The 14,817-nt window shown below is 45.6% G+C and overlaps 1 protein-coding gene across 1 annotated transcript in view; it reads right to left on the reverse strand.

The window, feature by feature from the left end:
* Positions 1–14,817, reverse strand: part of Plxna2 (plexin A2) — a 208,152-nt gene that overhangs the window by 60,749 nt on the left and 132,586 nt on the right. The window contains exons 6-9 of the mRNA XM_078022741.1: positions 12,307–12,430; positions 10,481–10,634; positions 9,785–9,881; positions 6,519–6,633 (exon numbers count right to left, since the gene is read on the reverse strand). Of these exons, the coding sequence (XP_077878867.1) occupies positions 6,519–6,633; positions 9,785–9,881; positions 10,481–10,634; positions 12,307–12,430 (490 nt within the window). The remainder of the gene's footprint in view (positions 1–6,518; positions 6,634–9,784; positions 9,882–10,480; positions 10,635–12,306; positions 12,431–14,817) is intronic.

Below are 14,817 nucleotides of genomic sequence, written 5' to 3' on the forward strand. Positions count from 1 at the left end.
GACATTAAGACACTTTGAAGAGAAGTTTGATTCCCAAGAACTGGGGTTGGAAACTGCCCTGGTTTCTGGAGTCTTCGATGATCTAACCAGCATGTCTGAATCTACTAAGGAATCTCGAGGAACCATGAAGAACTGGATCCAGGGGAAATTTCCCATGGGAATCTGCCTAGGAGGGCTTGGATGGACCTCCAGGATCACTGGTGCCATCCCCTGCCTGTCAGCCAACCACACGTGAGGACTCCAGGCAGGTAGAGTCTCCACGAGGGACAGGATCACACGGCAGTGCCAGAACAGATGGGCCTGTTCAGGAGCCAGTCACTCAGGCTGCCAACTCATAAACTTGCTCTTTACTGCACTTTTACTTTCATTCCCTGCGGGCACTCTTGACAGAGTCTTTCATATATTTATAGCCAAGGGAAAAAAAAAAAAAGAAAACCGCTTTAGGGAAGCCCAGGCATCTCATGGAAAAGGAGATGCCATGTCCTGTTAGTGGCTAAAAATCAACATCGAATTTAATAAGTTAGACTCTTAATTTAGGATAGAAATAAAGCTGAGGTATAATGCTGTGTGTGTGTGTGTGTGTGTGTGTGTGTGTGTGTGTGTGTGTGGAGGGAGGGAGAGAGAGAGAGAATAGATTTTCAGATTCTGAACCTGTTGGTATACTGTAAAAGATGAGCAGTTATTTCTCATCTCTAATGAGCTCAGAGAACAAATTCAAATTTCAGTAGCAGGGTCCTAAAGATGTACTTTTGGAGCTGTGATGTCTCCAGTAAGTAAACAATATTGTAGAATCCTTTTAACTCTGATCTCTCTCTCTCTCTCTCTCTCTCTCTCTCTCTCTCTCTCTCTCTCTCTCACACACACACACACACACACACAAGAAAAAACAAAACAAATAAAAAACTCACAATGGGCCCTAGAGTCCATGGATTCTGCCAATTGAGGATCAAAAATATTTGAAAAGAAATCACATCTGTACTAAATATGTACAGACCTTTTTCTTGTCATCATTCCCTAAACAATACAGTATAACCACTATTCACACAGACTTGCATTGTATTGGTTATTATAAAGAATGTAGAGATGATTTAAAGTATTTGAGAGGATGTTCATAGGTTACATTCAAGTACCATGTAAAAGACTTAAGCCTTTGGCATTTTTGTATTGACAAAGGTCCTGGAACCAATCCCCCATGGATGATTGTGTGTGTGTGTGTGTCTGTCTGTCTCTCTCTCTCTCTCTCTCTCTCTCTCTCTCACACACACACACACACACACACACACACACACACACACACACATACACACACACCCCTTTTTGCCTGGGCTAAGTCTAGCTGGAGAAGCATGAGTAGAATTTATGAGTACTATTCTGAGTCTTTTAAAAAGAAATTCTAGAATTTTAGACACCCTCCCACAACCTGTGGCTTTAGGCCTTTTGCAACTAGACTTAGGAATAATGATTAGGGTCTTCCCAAATGTCCAAATCTGCTACAGGATTGCCCCCCCCCCATAGGAAAAAAAAAGCCATAGGCTTTGTTTATTTGACTCTTGCTCTTAGGTTAAATGGAATAGGATGATTCTATCCCTTCTCTAGAGCAAAGGAAAGAAGTGATTGGAGTCCCAAGTACACTCTCTGCATCTTGGACGACAGATGAGATTCAGACCTTCTGGGTTGTGGATGGTTCTGGGGAGACTCAGTGAACATACAGTGTGACTTGGGTGGCAATGGCAGTACTGAGGCTGCAGGCAGGTGCAAGAGGGCCTGCACCTTGGAAAGTTGCCAAGTTGCTGGAACTTCAATACATCTGGGGTTTGAGGAAAATGATGGATATAATAAAGCCACTTCTAAACCATTTGCTTCTGTGTGTGTGTATGTGCACACACACACCTCTCTCTCTCTCTCTCTCTCTCTCTCTCTCTCTCTCTCTCTCTCTTTCACACACACACACACACACACACACACACACACAGAGTTTTTATCTTAAGGACAAAAAGGCAAATAATCATAAATGCTTTTTCTGCAGAATTTTAAGACTGTTATGAATATTCCTAAAATACTGATTGCTCCTGCCACTCCTCACAGTCTTCTGAGTGACATCTTCAGGTCATCCTATTCCTCTCTGTCTGCAGGCCAGCTGGAGCTGAGTCACCTCCTCAAGACAGCCGGCTTAGTTTAAGTCAAAATGAACAGATGTCCTGTTTGGGACGATCCTAGAGCTGGGCAGCAGGGGGTTGGGGACAGGGAAGAGGAAATACAACTGTAGGGAGGGCAGGAGGGCCAGGGCCTGGCGTAGAGCCCTGGAGTCTTGGGGCCCTGTTGCCTCTTCTGTCTGGTTGTGCTCTACCAGGTTCCCGTGCTGGGGACCCGTTAGCCTTTCGAAACAACTTCTCCCATGTGGAAATGGCATTATCTTCACCCACTGGACTTCAAAGAGAGAGAGCAGCCGGCATCCTGGGAAGCTAATCGGATTTATTTGGTTCTATCTTTCCCCTGGGACGGGGCGTAAAGAAGATATTTATGTATCTACATCTCACTAGGCCTGGTTTAGCCATGGAGGAAGATGAGCTTTCAAAGCTGAAAGCCATACGTACTCCTGTGCACTCCCGCTTGCTAACACCCTGTCATAGTCTGATCCGGCCCAGGGAGGTAGAGATTTGGGAGCCCCATCAGAAATCTGCTGGTCTCTGAGTGCTAGTAAAGTCTGGTTTGTTACCTTAAAAGGGCTCAAGGGATGGTTCAATTGAAATTCAGTTTCCTCAAATCTAAAATGGTGCCAATAATACCTGACAATCCTAGATTACATGAAAGAGGGATATGAAAGTATGGGGTGAGTGGTAATGAGCTGGATGAACACTCATTGTTAAATATTATTACTGCAAATCTCTCTCTCTCTCTCTCTCTCTCTCTCTCTCTCTCTCTCTCTCTGTATGTATGTGTGTATATATATGCAGAATCTGAGGACATCAACTTATTCAAGGCCAGCATGGAACATTGACTCTGAATCCTTATGTCTGCATTTATTTGATGATAATAGGAAAATTATTGTACTTATCTAAGTTTCAGTTTATCTGTAATAGAATCTCCACCATACAGTAGCCAAGATTAAATAAGATTTATATATGTATATGTATATATATATGTGTGTGTGTGTGTGTGTGTGTGTGTGTATCTATCTATAAATAGTGCCACATATATAATAAGCACTCAATAGATGTCAACTTCTACAACTTTTCTTTTTGAACCGTAGACTCTACAGCACAGCTGTTCTTCATCATCAGGCTTAAGCATGGAGTTGGCCCAGCAGTCCTCTGGAAAGATGTGGGCAAACCCACCTCATATGCCGGCTGTCCTTTTATCTGAAAGTGGCATGGCCAACCCATCTTCATGGGAAATTTCTCCATCTGTAGAGACGGATTTGTGCAGGTCCAGCCATACTCTCTGAACCCTCATGACCAACAGCAAGGGCCAGATTGAAGTCACACCTGCAAGGGTAGCTGTGGCCATGGAGACCAACACACTCAAGCCTGGTTTTCTGTAGAAAACAAACTGTGCTGCTTTTTGGAATGCCTGAGTTCTCTGTAGCCTTGGGCAAAAATCACTAAATTTTTGGCATCTTGGTTACTACAGATGTCAAATATGAATTATGTGAATCTGCAGGGTTGTTTCAGAATCAACTGAAACACCGTATGTCAGGGGTTCTCAATCTTTAGCCTCATCTGGGATGGGGTCCAAGAATTTGAATTTCTAACACATTTGTGGGTGATGTTGACGGAGCACACCCTGGTTGGCACACATTGAGAACTTCGGCCACATGTGCAAAAACTATAAATGTGAGATGCATTAAAGTTGCTACATTACTCAATGAAGCCAATCAGTTATATATTATCTCTAGGAAGTCGACAGACATAAAATTTTGATTCAAAGTTTAGGTCAGGGGCTTACTAGAAGTATAAAAGAGATATTCTAGGAACCCCAAAGAGACACCTATGAGATTTCCAGTCTCAAAACAACATAAAGACACAGATGGCACTCCTCATAGAGCCAGGAAAACCTTACCCAAGCTGGCCATGGGTGTTTTTGCTGTTCTTCAAATTTTCAGGAATAAGGGGTCCCCTAAAATGGAACTTTGGTTCGAATAGAGCAGGGCCTCAGAGCTATTTTCTGGGCAGGGAGGTGTGATAGGTTGTGGCTGAGAGCTAAAGTCATATTTTCAGAAGCCAAGGAAGTGACCCTGCAACCTTGCAGGCTAGCTGCACCCTATTTGGGAGCTGGATAGAGTCTGGGTTTCCATCACAGCCCTCCAGAGAGTTACCCCCTGGGCCTGCCTGGGGCCACAAACCTGAGGATCAGAGAGCAGGCGACCACCCAGCCCCGCTCAGGCAGGCAGATGGGCGGGAGGCAAGGGTATGGCTCTTCTTGAGGCTGAAAGGGGATAGGAAGTCTCTGGATTGGGCCTCAGGGTTCTTTTAGTATTAACTCAATACCGAGTTGCAGAGAGGCAACAGCTTTTTTCCAACCCGCTCTCTGGAATGTCCAGGCCTCTCCTCTGTGGCTGACAGGGAGCTGTGTTTCAGTGGCTTCTACACAGTGTGAAGGCCCGGCCTGCTTCCAATTAGCCTTCTGGGGCTCAGCCCTCGGGCCTCTACGCACATCCCGGGCTGAGTTTATTTGTCTTGCTCCATGTGACACCCTGCCTGCCCTCCCTCCAGCTGCAGGTCGAGATCAGGCTTGGCTTTGGGTTTCTTTCTGCCCGAGGGGGCGGCCCCAGTAGAAAGTGGGGCAGCTGCTCCTTCTTGTCTAAATCTCTCCTTCACCCTCTTTCTGGGTTCTGAGTTCCTCCTCCTCCTATTTAATTAAGTAACTTAGAAGTTTTGAGTGGCCAAAGGGAAGGCCAGTTTCTAAGACCAATGATCTCCCATCTTCTACTGCCCAACCTGCACCTCTGATCAGGCCCTCTGCAACTTGTTTTCTTCAGTTATTCTTCTATGGGCTCCCTAGCTGCACCCACCACCCCATACCTTCAGCTCTCAGGCCCTTTTCTCTGAGTAAGAAGGCTGGTTCAGACCTCTGCAAAGTTCCAGGACTGTGATTAATTTCCAGTGTTCACTAAGACCAGTGTAGTGATTTCAGGCCAGCTGCACCCCAGCATACCAACTGGCAAGGGAAATCCTTTTTGGATCATTCCCAGGGTAACTACGTGCCTGATTCTATCCTTTGGAGGCAACTGTGGACGGGTCTGCCTTCAGTGTTCCCATTAGGGACCATCTATGTCTCTCCCTTTTAAGACAAATTCCATTTTTTTCCCTGACTGAATATAACACATGTTGTTTCAGAAACTAAAAAGAGCTCAAGGCCATGGGTGTGTGTTTCAGAAACCTTTCAAGGTCTACTTTCTTATGTTTACTCATGAAAGCTACTGGCACAGCTGTTGAGATGAGGAGATAGATACAAGAGACCCCATTTCTGGAAGTCTTAGACAAGCAGACCCAATGTTCATCAATGGGACTTGGGTACAGAAGTGACTAGTTGATCCATGTGTTCCACACACTCATTCTACTCATATTCACTTAATATAAAGATAAGCTGTGATCCTTGCCTTTATTAAGGAGACTGTAGTCTACTGGAGAAAAATATCTGTGCAGAAAGGTTCAGTAATATATGAAAATGTACACTGTCACCTATAAATAGTTTCGGAATTCTAAATGGTAGAACAAGAGAGAAACTTGTGTATACACACTTGGGCATATATATGAATACATAAGGTCTCTATAGTTCTTCAAACTCAACTGGTCACCCATGGCTAAAAGTACCAGAAAGGGAAATTGATTCAGTAGCCTTCATTATCCTGAGGTATGCTGGGGACATAAAATAAAGAGGCAACATCAATGAGTAATCATGAAATGGAATATTCACTGGAAGATAAGCAGTGTGATATTTCGCTGTGTTGATAAGAGAGATGGATAGCCTTTAGAGATGGAGCTTCAGCAACATAATGAGATTGGACTTTTAGCAATGCCTGGTTCTTTCACCAGTTGAATTTTCTTCTCTTTCTATAAGGCCACCCACTCAGACACACATCAAAGAATCATTGAATTTGAGAGTTGGAAGAGAAGTTGGCATGAAAGAATGGTTGAGAGTGAATGTTCTATTGAACTCAGTTATGTCTACAGCCAAGCAAATGGCCAGACTCAAAGAATACATGCCATTCACTACCCTCTTCCAGATCACAGAGTCTGTTGGGTTGGATATGTTTCCTCTAAGCTTCTAGACTCAACCCCTGAATGCAGAGTTTGAGGAGTCCACTTGTTATGGCCTTTGCCTCTGGGGTCATTTGCTGACAGTTTCCTCGAGCTTTATAACAACATGGCTTTTAAGCATGCAGAAGGACCACATCTAATCAAAGGACCAAATTGGGCCAGCACAAGAGATGATCAAGCCATTGGATTGACCATCTGAAAAGGAAGGGGCTATTCGGATTCTTTGGCACATCGCCATGCCAGGGTGAGCCTTTTTACCTCTGAAATGTTGATCCGGCCCTCTTGGAAGGAGCAGGTCGTGGGGTCATGAGTGCAGAGGTTGCGATACTTGCACCAATGGCAGCGGAAGGCGCTGTTGACACAGGACAGGCACCTGCAAGGATGGAGACAAGAAGAGGACAAGCCAAGGAGCCACAGGTCATGATAGAAGTCTGTTATCTTATATTTAAATTCTAGTTTTACTCTCAGGAGGGCAGATAACTGGAGCGTCCTCTAGTACCGAGAACTATGGATTCTTGAGCCAGGATGTTCATGAGACCAGAAAGAAACCAGGACTGGAGTAGAAATAATGCACTTAGAAGGCAGCAGTGGGCTGTACCTTCCCCGGAGCGCATGTGAGAGCTACAAATATTTATAGGTGACAGTGTACATTTTCATATATTGCTAAACCTGGGGATGTGGTTCAGTGAGTAAGTTCCCCTCAGTTCAATCTCTGGTATACCCCCCCCCAAAAGAGTAAATGTTACCAAACTAGTTTCTCTTTCTTTCTTTTTTTTTTTATCCCATGATTGCTGGTAGTTAAACCTTTACCAAGATACCATTGTTTGTAAGACTGAGTAAAAAGAGCATAGAGGTAGAAATTGGACAGGTCTGATTATAGTTTTGCTTCTGCTGTTGCCACTGGGGTCACCCTAAGTAAGTCACTTAACTTTCTGAATTGGAGTTCCTTTATCTATCTGTAACAAAACATTCCCATCTACTCCACAGGGCTGTTTGGTAATCAAATAAGATAATGTACAGAAAATGGTTTTGAAAAGTACGATGCTAAATATGTTATTTTCAAGTGCTTAAATCACCTGTTATTTCAACCTCTTAAATAACATTTGAGAATCAACAATTGGTTCATAGCACCTCTGTTACAGGGCTCGGGGGAGTTAACAGGATTAAATGGTAAATTTGTCTCATATTCCTAATAATCCAGGGAGGAAGCATCAGAATAGGTGCATGACACACACCTTTCTTGCCAGAGTGAGCATTTATTTCCCCCTTATTTCATCTGGAGGCTGTGTATATTACTTTGTCTCTGTGTGATCAGACCATTATAATAGAAATGCATTTTCTAGAGGGGGATGGTCTTCCAAGCTCTCCTACTCTAGTTTTTCATAACTAGGCTAATCTGGCTTGGAGAGGACCAAGTCTGCAATCTGGCGCCACCTGGTGGGAGTCTGGGTACAACTGGGTGATTGGGCATCGATTGAGAGGTCGTGGGTTAATAGGCTCCAGTGTGTTAGGGGCACTTCGCTTATCTAACTTCATCTTCCCCATGCTGATTATTTTTATTCTTTTATGTTTATGTCCAAAGTTATTTAGTTTCTGAGCTTAGGCCAATGCTATTTTGTGTACACCCTGATTGATTGGTTTTTGATAATATCTTGCGATTCAGCAAGCAAATAATGAAAACAGACCAGGGACCAAAGGATGATGGTATCTATTTGAACTGTAGACCTGGATCTTCCACTGGCTAATAGTGTGACCATCATTGTATTCTCTGTGGGCCTCAGTTTACCATATTAAAAGGAAAGAAGTAAATTTGATTCTGTGACTTTGACCTGTGAATGCCAGAGGTAGAGTGGGGCAAGATAGATAATATTTGGCAATAAAATCTTTGCTGTCAAGAAGATCTGTTATTTTTTTCCCCTGCTAAAATTTGCTGCCTGTGACAGCATCTTTGTTGCCATAGCAATCCATCATTGAAAGTGGTGACATCACACTAGATTGCCATGGAGATGAGGGTGCTCTCACAAACAATGGATTCTGTTACCACTGTGTTGTTTGTGAAGGAAGTTGAGAGGTTCTCTCTCCATGATGCTTGCATATCCAAGGCGGACTTAGATGGGGTTGGAATGCAGTGGTTAGCGGGCACTTGGGTCCTAATTTTAGCTTGCACCACTGTCTGCCCTACCCTGGTTCCTGCCTGCCATTTTTACCTCTTGTTCTTTCTTTTTCAGGGTTATCTATTGAGTCATCCCAATGGGGTTCAGATATGTCTCCTTTCCTGACTACTACAAAGATGCTAAGACTCTAGAAAATTATTCTAATCATGAAAATCAAGATCAGAAAAGGGGAGACGAAGGAGGACTAGCTCATTTATCTATTTTATGGCTAAAGATTCTTTTAAGGCTTATCTGCAAACAGATCCTTTCCCCACCTTGATTGCTGAGCCCTTTGTGCCCACAACTTGAATCCTACGGACTCAGTGACCCTGGAATTATGTCTATTATATAGATCTCAGTGGTTCCTATTCTAGAAAATGGGAGGAATAACTCCATAAAAACTTCCAATTACTAGTGCCTTTGGCATGTTGATGGGCTTCACATCTTTCCCCTTGTTATTGGTCTTATGACAATTGACAATCATGTGGCCCTATTATAGAACCACATGTAGTTCCCTTTCTCTAAACTAAATAGTCTCAAAATGTCCAGCTTATGTGGGAATCTTCTGTGCTTTGGTTCTTCTTCCAGAGAAAATCAGAAGAAACCAAGCGTAGGTCTCTCTCTCTCTCTCCTGCACTCGTGACCTTGCTTTTTCTTGCGCAATACTCCCAGCTGCCTAAACAGTTGTGGGATCTCCTAGCTGGAAGGCACCAGTTGGTAGGCATTCAGCTGCTGGAGGGGGCTGGTGAGGTCAGGCTATTGAGGCTCTGGAGATTGGTGTTTTGGTCTGTCTGGCTTCCCCGCCTTTTTTTTTTTTTTTTTTTTTAAGTTAAAGGATGAGTTTAGGACATGGTGGGCTTAAAGCCTCCACTGTTCCTACCTAGTCCAGCTCCTTCCTCTGTGTGCTGAGAGAGGCTGCTTCCCCCCTTGCCCTGACCTCCTTTGTGGGTGCCTGAGTGCAGAGCTGAGTCCCCTTGCTCTGAGTCCCTCTTCATTTGCTTTTGGGGGACATGTCCAAACTCCATTCACTGTCAATCTCTATTTAGGAAACCAATGCAGTTGTCTTCAAGAAAGGACCTTTTCTTAAGGTTCTTGGGTCAAGGCTCTCTTTTTACCATTTTTAACTTTTTAACTTGAGGGTGGTATGGGGGAGAGTATGCTGGGATGGGGGCCAAGGAACACGGATTGAGATCGGGGATGGTGGAGTGTGACCAGACAGCATCCTCTGTCCAAGCCATGTTCCAGACCCCCGAGGGATGCTGTGAAGTGACTATTATACAATTCCTGTCCTACAGGAGCTTAGAACCAAGGAAGGGAAACCCCATATCCATATCTAGACCAAAGGCCAGACTCCTCCCGAGAAGTGCTTACAGTTGGTGGGCGCTGCAGTTGTAAAACTTGAACTCGGTGCTGACAAATATCTTCCCCGTCTCCTTGGACCTCAGCTGTAGCTCCAGCCCAAACCAGTCTGGGGAAAAAGAAAAGAATGGGGTGTAGTGAAAACCTGGGGACCTGATGGACAGCCTGAGAGAGGGAGCAAGTTGTTCAGCCCTCCAAGGGCTCTCTGAGAGTGCAGATGGTAGACGGAATGAACCTGCCTGTACCTTCTCCCGAGAGAATCCCTTTGGCTAGTTACCAGTCCATTCCTCAGACCCAGACCCAGGAGGGGAGTAGCAGCGTTCACAGAGCCCCTTGCCTTGGTTAAGCATGTTCAGTTACTGAAATAATTTTAGAAATATTAGGCCAGAACCCCTCAAGCCCCCAGTTCTGTAGAGATAACCCACTAAAAACCATTGACCGAAGCCGCCCCCATTCCCAAAAGGGACAGGCAGTCTGCAGACTGTGCACAGACTTAATCCATGTGGGAGCAAGCATTTTCTATCTTCCTGAATTTTGCTTGGGGACATGACAGTTTGCTTTCAAATTCAAACAAGTTGAATAAGACAATATTAGCATCTGGTATTTGAAGACTCAGTCAGACCACAACTTGTGACCCTCATCTCCGCCATGGTAGAATAGAACAGCTCCCCCCCCCCACATGTAGTTCTCCCAACAGACACTTCTTACCTTGATCCACAGGGATGACAGGGACATCTTTGGGCCCAGGGGAGACACAGATGACCTGGCTCCCGGACACCTGCCCCTCTACCTCCGTCAGGTTCCCAAAGGCACAGGCGATACCAGCGGAGAGATCAGGAGCATCACTCACAACCAGGCTGAGCTGTGGGAGGAACAAAGAGCTCAGAAGACCGGCTGCAAGCTCAGCCCTGCAGGGACCTATTGCTCCCCTTACCTCATCTCTAAAAGAAGGGCGCTGGTCTAGGTGACCTTCCAGGTCTGTCACAGAACAATTACAGAAATGAATTGCTCATTGGTGTGTAGGATCTTTATTAATAGTATTATTAATTGACTTTTTCAATCTTATCGAGCATCAGAAAACACAGGGGTTTAGGGCCATTAGAGGGAAAGGCACCAAAATCCATCCCAGACCCTGATCAATTTGACAAGGAAATGAATTGCAAGACTCCTTGGGACCTTGGAAGTGTGTCCTGAGCTGAAGTCTTCATCTACAAGGCCTTAATCTGGGCCCCTGGTAGAGTAGGTACGGCCAGTCTCATGGTCTGCTAGGCGTGCACTAGCTGGGGGGTTACAGCCGCTCTCCAACCTGGCTCTTACTCATTCAAAGGCTGCTTATCAGGCTGTGGGATTCCTAGAGTTTCTACTCCTATGTTCCTTCCCAGCCCTCTGCTCTCTGGTAGGTCCTGGAGTGGGGCAGGAAGTTCACAAGGAGCTCAGAGGACCCCAGAAGGGAGGCCACCAACAGCTTCATGGTGTCTGGGACCCAGGGGTTCCAATCATTTAGCCAGAGGTTTCCAGCCTTGTCAAGTTTGAGGACCCTCCTTTTCGTGGTAAAAATATCATAGATGTTCAGAAGAATTTCTTAATAGAAAATGAGAAAATGCTGCTCTCAGTTCAGGGCACTTTTCGATGAGTTTGTGCTCAGCGACAATATATGTGCTCACCATGCTTGAATAGGTAAGAAGTTGTCACTGGCTCCCTCTGGTGATGAGGAGTGTCCCAGGGTTCATGGTGAAAATACCCCTGTGGGGCTGCCTTCAAGTTGAGGGCCACAGGACAGGCCAGCTTCCCTTGGTCTCCCTACTAACACCTGGCAGCCGCTTCTCTAGTCACTGTAGCTGTCCCCTGGCCTTGCCATGTGTCTGTGGGCCAGTGAATCTCTGCCCCAGTTTCATTTCCATGGGGCAAGAGACTTAGGTACAAACCCCTCTGCTGGTTCTCTTAGCTCCCTTGGAGCCTACTCCTCCTGGTAGGGATGAATGAATCCAAATCTTGAAAGGCTCATTAACTAATTAACATTCGTGAATGCTCATAAAGATCTGCAGGATGAAAAAGCAGTCGAGGCTTGAGGACATGAACTATTTTGGGTTGTAACTTGGCAGGTGGTTCAGGGCTATTCTGTTCTTTTGAATACTCTCTTTAAGCACACACTGACTTCAAATTGAGTCTTGGTCTCTGTCTTATCACCACCCTCACTCCCCTCAACACAAAGGCAACTTGCAGATTTCTTGAGAGAGTGAAATACTGTCAAACACAGCCCACACTAAAGAATGTGCCATTTGGTATTGGATTGGTATTGTCACAGACGTTTGCTACTACACGCAAAATTTAGATTTACAAAAGAGATCAATGGGCAATAAATTTCCAGGGAGGATGACTCTTTACAATAAGAGTTACCCCTAGGTTTTCTGAAGTTTCCTTAGACATTTCAGGTGGGATCGATATTCAGATACTTGTGCAAGCCTTAAAGGAGCCCACCCACAAAGATGCGTGCCCCCCCCTTCCTCCCTCTGCCTCCCTGCTAAGATACCTACCAGCCGGCTGTGCTCAGACACGGAGATGCTGCTTGGATGTACTGCGAGGCTCATGCACCGGCTGATGCTGGCAGCAAATCGATTTGGTTCCCAGGCCCGCTGGCACTTGTCCCTGCGGGAGCACCTGACACAGACACAGATTCACAAGAGGTCAGGCCTCTGGGACCCATGTGTTTGATGCCATTGTCCCCTGGTGAGAGGGGTTTGCTGCCTAGAGACTGGTGGCTTGTCTGCTCCTGGTGACTTTCACTGTACTTCAGAGGACTTTAGTGACTTCCGGATGGTATTTATGGCATGCAGCTAAGGACAGACTAAGGGGAAGGAGCATTAATTCTCAATACAAGGGACAGAGTTTAGATATTAAAAAAAAAAAAAAAACCCTTACCAGGACCATAGGAATGCTCAGATGAGTGAGTGAGGGAAGTTTGGGGGAGCTTTAGAAGTAGCTTAGCAATGGGCTAAGAACTTGAACTCTGGAGCCAAGATTGTGGGTCCTAACACCAGACCTCTTACCCTATAGCTGTGGCTCCTTGGGCAAGTGACTGATTCACTCTGTTCTAAGTTTCCTCAACTGTAAAAGGGTAAGAGTGGCAATACCTCACGGGGCTGGTGGAAGGATTAATAAGATAACGCTTAGAATATAGCTTGACACTTAGGAGCCATGCCAGGGTCAGCGCTTGTAATACCAATATTATTGATGATGATGATTAATATCATTATTCACCTCCAGAAGAATTTAGAAAACGAGACTGGGCCTAAGCTGTGTGGGACAATGTGCATATGATCCTGTGTGTGGATTGATGGCTCTTTAAATGGAGAGGTCATGTTTTATTCATTGAGATGTTCTACCTGTCACAGGGTATATTTTAAATAAATGTTTGTGTCGTGAAATAATGCCTCGAGACAGAGAGGCAGAAAGGAGCTGTGGCCAGGGTTGCCTCTGTCAGAAAGCTTGTGTGGCTATTTCTCTGGACATCTTCATCTTGGGCTCCAGGCTCCTCTGCCCACTGTAGCAGGTGGACGCAGTGATGCCCACAAGCAGGAGCTTCAGGCTGCCACCTGCTGTGTCCCATGGGGGACACACTCCAGGGCTTGATGTTGCTCCAAACCAAATAGCCCAGGGACACGATCAAGCTGTGATTCCCACCCCAAATCCCCCCCCAAGCTCCTCCCCTTCTTCCTTTCCAGGCACATAATGGATCTAAATATGAATGCTGTCAAAGAAAAGAATTATTGAGGTTTAAGTGAATCCTTAAGATAGCTCTAAAGTGAGCTCTTGACTGGAGCCTTTATCTCATTGACTCACTGAAATGGCTCTTTTTTATCATACTATTTATGGCAACAGCCCTAACAGAGATAAATAGCCTGGGAGACAATAACACACTTGCAAGAGCAAGGCATACAGAAGAGACAGGAGGGTTTCCAATCCCCCTGGGCCCAGAGGCTCTTTAGCAATCTCCCTCAGCCCTCTGGCTCCATTAAAGAAGCCGGCCTGAGAGGTGGGGTCCTGTCTTTTCATCGTCTGGGCAGGCAAGAGAGTATTGCAGAAGGGTCTGTACACATGAGAATGACCAGGCATGGAGAAACTTCTGTTCTCGACATGTCCTTGGCAGGTGGAATACTGGGTGACCCGTAAGTAGGATTCTCTGAGGACAGGTAAGAAGTTTAGGGAGCAAAGAAAACTGTCCTGATGAGGCTCAGTCATTCAAGGAGACACAACTGTCGTGTACCAGGAGGATAATGGCGTGACATGGGGCAGCTGGAAGACTTGGCATTGTTGACCCAACCATGGGTGGTGGTACAAGTTGGGGAAAGCAGATGTGCTTGCTGTTGACTAAATGAGCATCTCCGATCTATAATTCTGCATGGTGTTCTACATGTGAGAAGTGTCAGAGGCAGGTTGGGAAGGGGCCAGGATTTGGAGATACAGCTGGTCATGGCCACTGCAGAGCCACGGGGCATGTAGCACAGAGCTGCAGGTAGACTGTACTACTGTCTCCTTCCTTCCTTCCTTCCTTCCTTCCTTCCTTCCTTCCTTCCTTCCTTCCTTCCTTCCTTCCTTCCTTCCTTCCTTCCTCCCTCCCTCCCTCCCTTATTTCTACAGCACTGGGGATTAAAACCTGGGCCTCGCACATGTCTAGGCAAGTACTCTAACTGGGAGTTCATTTTGTAGCAGGGTCTCATTAAGCTGCCCAGGCTGGCCTTGAACCTGTAATCCTCCTGCCTTAGCCTCTCAAGTAACTGGAATTACAGACATGTGCCACTGCACCCAGCTTTGTTAGGTTCATCAGAGAAACACATTCTCTTCAAGAGAGACCCTGCTGAAGGGAGCCCAAATTTACTCCCTTTGCCAGTCCTGGGGTGCAGATTGGGTGGCCTCGGCATCTTTACCATATGTCTGATCTACCTGGAGACTCGCTGTCTGGGTTTTGCTAAGAGTATTTTTGCAAAACTTTCTGTGGCATCTTGTCCCTCCAAAACCCAAGTAGGGAACCCAGTGTTCATGGAAAC

The sequence above is a fragment of the Ictidomys tridecemlineatus genome, chromosome 10, assembly GCF_052094955.1.
Source record: "Ictidomys tridecemlineatus isolate mIctTri1 chromosome 10, mIctTri1.hap1, whole genome shotgun sequence".
Taxonomy (NCBI): domain Eukaryota; kingdom Metazoa; phylum Chordata; class Mammalia; order Rodentia; family Sciuridae; genus Ictidomys; species Ictidomys tridecemlineatus.